Genomic DNA, 4,221 nt, shown 5'->3' with positions numbered 1-4,221 from the left:
TAACGTGAACGACGTTATTGCCTGCTCTGAATTGTTTGCTAATCAACCGTTCTCGTTAAACAGTCTTAAAAGAAAACATATAGTATGTTAATAAATATCATTTGACTAAATCTTACACACCAGTTTGATCTATTTATCAATTCTTTATTAATTCGTTGAATGAAACTCATTTTAGAACGAATTACTTGGCATACACGACATGTCTTCGTGGAGGCCTTTTAAAAAGAAAAAACTAATAGAAAGAGGCATGCTAATAAAACAGATGGACCAAGCTATACAAAGGGAAGGTGGAATCAATGAAATGTCTAACGAAGCAATGCGTTGGGTGCGCATCAAATTTTCTCATGTTCATTATTTATTTAAACGTTTATTCGTGTACACACTATACAGTATATTACATCTAAATGTTTTAGGCACTTTCGTTCAGGGGTGTAAATCCTGCAAATATGTCGTTAGAAAGTATGAAAAACTGGCTTGAGCAGTGGTTTGTAATATCGAACACAGTGAACGAAAACACGATATCGTTATTATTACACAGCCCCGTATTATTGGCATACAATCATCCCACTAACTGGACCCTCGTGTACGGTTAAAACAGTACCACTTAATATATTTTCTCTTTATTGTAAAAAGATGTGTAAGAATGGTAACAATACAAAGTTTAAGTATCGTGTATCGTGTTTCAAGTGTGTACAAGTTGTTTCTTATAATCATGTTAATTTCAACGTTCGTTTCATAAAATATATGTAAATAAATTGTATATTCATGTATTATACATATGTACACATCTGTGTAACGAATAAGGGGTTTATAAAACATTTTTATCAGTATTATGTAAATATCTTGTTTAGAATATCTCTTACGTACAAAATAATTTCGTTCATATCATTTCAAATCCGTTGTTGTTCCGAATAAAATTATTGTAATTTGTGTGTAGATAAAATACTTTCAGATACACGTAGTTCAGCTTCGAGTTACACTGTCATAAAACGTAATTGTTTAATTTGTTACAAACTTACTTAATTACTTTGCGACTTCATCATCGATCAGAACGTGAATTGTTTTGTCGAATTGAATCAAAAGTAACAAGTCGAAATATGTCAAGGATCATTTGAAAAGATGTTAATCGATAGGTATATAAGCAGGTAGAACACCAATTGGAGGTCGTTTTAATACTTGTCGACTGGACACAGTTTCCGATTCATCACTGTCTCCGCTTATATCCGAATTTGTACTACTATCCGATATTTCAATTGGCGTATTAGAATTACCTAGAGATTCTACTTTCCTCATAAGCTTCATTTTTTTCATGATATTCTCTCGTTTCTTATCAAGCGATTTATTCAAGGTGTCTGCTTGTTCGTAATATCTAAGTTTACTTTCGGTATTGGAAGTAAAAGTATCTTTGGGAACAGACGACACGGCACGATTGCTAGATGTGTTGTACTTTCTTTTCAAGTGGCTCTGTTTGTTGGGAGTCAATTGTGTCTTGTGTGGATATGGACAATGCTTACCTTTACTGCACTTGTTTGTCTTATCGAACTCGGGGCACAGATTCTCATGACGTTGCTTACACTGTAAAAGAAGTAACTTCCATGTCTTTTGAAATATCGTCTTTCGATGCACCAAGTCACTCTTAAGTTTCTTAAAAAGTGTCTTCGCCAATTGATAGTTTCTCGTCGGTCAAATATTATAATTTAATTTCGAGGTCAACAAGCTAGATGAGTAAAGTACACTTACCTCACTACCTTTAGCACAATATCCCTGTAAGAAATCTATGCAAATCGGAGTACTGGAAGAGACCTTGATGTGGCGATAAGGGCAAGCGTCTCGCGTGCAACAACCTTCCAAGAAATACTTGCAAGTCGGCATTTTTTCTGGACCTACATCGTGGGACAACGGACAGTTGTCCGATAAACAAGTCCCTTGAAGGAATCTGGAAGAATAGTTTTTCCATGCAACACGATCTTTCATCTCTGTTCTGAAGCACATGAGCCAATCTTACTTTTTACAGAGGGAAACCTGCTTTCTGTCATGACGTTTCACGCAAACTCCTTTCGCGTGATTTGAACAGTATCCGAATTTTTGGAATATCAAACACGGGTGATTATTTTTCTGCATTTTATTACGCAATATTTGGATACTTTTCTGTTTGACTTTATTGCTGCGAACAAAATAAAATATAGATCACTATATGATCGTGTGTATGCGTGTGCATACAAACAGAAACTACAGACCTGATGTTATTTTTGTAATTTATCTTTTGTAATACATTGGCTGAGTATCTGTTTCCACTTGCCACACTCGATGTTCTCACGCTCGTGTTTCCTGACGTTTCCTTTGCAGATTTCACTCTACATAATTTCTTTCCATTGGTAGCTACAATAAACTTATCTGCCTTTACGTTCGACAATCGTTTCTCTGAATGGACGTTACAAAGTATCATCAATAAAGAAATAAAAATTCACACAACACAGTCAATTGAGACTTACTCTTGGCGCTATAACTTCTACGAACTAGCTGATTTTTCGAAGATTTGTAGACAATGCCTCCTATCGTAATTAACTCTACTTTATTATTCCTGTAATAGATTTACAAATTGTATGAATTCGTGTTAATAATCATTATTCTACTTTGAATACGTACACAGTTTTTTTTGCTGGCTCTCTGATACTTCCGATCTTCCGACTAGTTCGATCTATTCTATACTTGTTTATCTTAGATTTCACGATTGGCGATTTTACAACGGTGACTTCTTTACTAAGCGACTGTTGTGAAGTGTTTATTACTTTCGTTTTCACAATTTTCTGAGGTATTGATCTACTATTCCCAAGTACCAAATTAGTAGATCTTCTCACTTTACGAAGTTCTACCTGGGAATTGTTCAACGATTTCCGAGTGCTTCGTCTAACGCGTACGAGTTTCCTTCTCGATAGAATTAGAATGTTGGAATTGTTCGTTTTCTTTTGATTGGGACTGGCTTTCGGGGAGACTGTACTTTTTACAAGTTTCAATCTCGAACAAACGGGTTGAGTTACATTTGGTACAACCACTTCTTTGTGCTCCGTTGGTTTCGATTGAACAGAGTGAGACAATTTTTTTATCAATTTCGGATTAACGTACACAGACTTTTGAACGATCATTTGATTCGGCGTTGGATTTTGTTTTGTACTTGTATTCACTATGTTTACAGAATTACTTTGGACATTGTCGGTGGACTTAACGATATTCCTCATCATTTTTGGGTTGACGTGCACCAAAGATTTCACATGTAATTTCGGATTGATATATATCGCGGAATTCTGAGGTTTGAAATTCGGATTAATATAAACGTTGGTGCTTGCCAATTCACTGCACGAGTAATCATTAAAGGGTTTAATCAACGACTGAGTTTTCTGCATTATACTCGCACATTTTTCCGATCTCGCAAAATTTAGATTTTCATTCATAACAGGCTTTGTCACGCAACACAATTTATTCAATGATTTTTTCTTATGACTTTCAATTAAACCTGTAACGAATAAAATTAATGGTATAAGAAGTTACACGTTATTACCATCGTGTTATAGGCTGTAATTCTTCTTTGAATCTCTTCATTCGATATAAATCGTAAGTTCGAAAAATCATAATTAAGTGGATATTAAGTTCATTTTTAACGTTTGTACATGTTAGACATGTAAAAATTGTAAGAGGTAAAACGAAGACGTGAACTTACGTGTCAAATAGTGTATTTCTTTGATCAAGCTTTCATCCATGTTTAACAGCTTGGAGATCTTACTTTTCGTTTAATAAACGACAAAAGCACGGTAGAGAATAATATGTCCGCAGTAAAGGAAATTTATTTCACAAATCACTGTATCATATGTTAAATCTGACATTCATCGCTTCAAGGAAATAATCATAAACTAAATGTTTCGAAGAGACGTCGCTTTTTAACATTCTGATTCTGCATGTTCTGGATGCTACTGCTGTCGGCGTGGATGAAATGAACTAAGCGAGGTCAATTTTGCATGCCACGAATCTCCAGCTCACAGTACTATCGATTTGGTCGATAGTAGCCAACGATACTTTTAGTCAAATCTCTGATACTATCGACTACATCGAACCAACTTCAGGCGGCTGTTTGAATTATCGACAGAGAGAAAATTACCAGTGATTCCATCGTCACAAGCGTAAGGAGAATGAGCTATTGCTCGACGGTTCGAATCACTTATGTATCTA

At 35.2% G+C, this 4,221-nt stretch overlaps 2 protein-coding genes across 2 annotated transcripts in view; one reads left to right on the top strand and one right to left on the bottom strand.

The window, feature by feature from the left end:
• The window catches only part of LOC108630204 (LETM1 domain-containing protein 1), a 3,112-nt gene extending 2,439 nt beyond the window's left edge, over positions 1-673 (top strand). Inside the window, exons 2-4 of the mRNA XM_018033456.2 lie at positions 1-82; positions 176-325; positions 414-673. Coding sequence (XP_017888945.1) covers positions 1-82; positions 176-325; positions 414-593 — 412 coding nt within the window. The 3' untranslated portion in view covers positions 594-673. The remainder of the gene's footprint in view (positions 83-175; positions 326-413) is intronic.
• ZC3H3 (zinc finger CCCH domain-containing protein 3) lies at positions 605-3,936 on the bottom strand. The gene is made up of 7 exons (XM_018033244.2): positions 3,716-3,936; positions 2,647-3,511; positions 2,493-2,581; positions 2,238-2,421; positions 2,006-2,164; positions 1,741-1,936; positions 605-1,575 (listed from the first exon to the last, which is right to left on the bottom strand). The coding sequence occupies exons 1-7, from the start codon at positions 3,753-3,755 to the stop codon at positions 1,123-1,125; spliced, it is 1,986 nt and encodes a 661-aa protein (XP_017888733.1). The 5' UTR covers positions 3,756-3,936; the 3' UTR covers positions 605-1,122.
• Positions 3,937-4,221: the final 285 nt, after the last annotated feature.

This window comes from Ceratina calcarata, unplaced genomic scaffold (assembly GCF_001652005.2).
Source record: "Ceratina calcarata isolate Rehan_Ccalc_2016 unplaced genomic scaffold, ASM165200v1 scaffold1, whole genome shotgun sequence".
Classification (NCBI taxonomy): Eukaryota; Metazoa; Arthropoda; class Insecta; order Hymenoptera; family Apidae; genus Ceratina; species Ceratina calcarata.
The sequence above is the reverse complement of the archived record's forward strand: the minus strand, read 5'-3'. Positions and strand labels throughout refer to the sequence as shown.

Bases quoted from the DNA above. Each gene is read 5' to 3' on its own strand.
- ZC3H3 (XM_018033244.2), bottom strand. From the start codon at position 3,755: ATGGATGAAAGCTTGATCAAAGAAATACACTATTTGACAC. The intron at 2,165-2,237 runs GTCTGTAGTTTC...TTTTGTTCGCAG, and splicing joins AATTACAAAAATAACATCAG to CAATAAAGTCAAACAGAAAA. The intron at 1,576-1,740 runs GTAAGTGTACTT...CTTCTTTTACAG, and splicing joins ATTGTGCTAAAGGTAGTGAG to TGTAAGCAACGTCATGAGAA.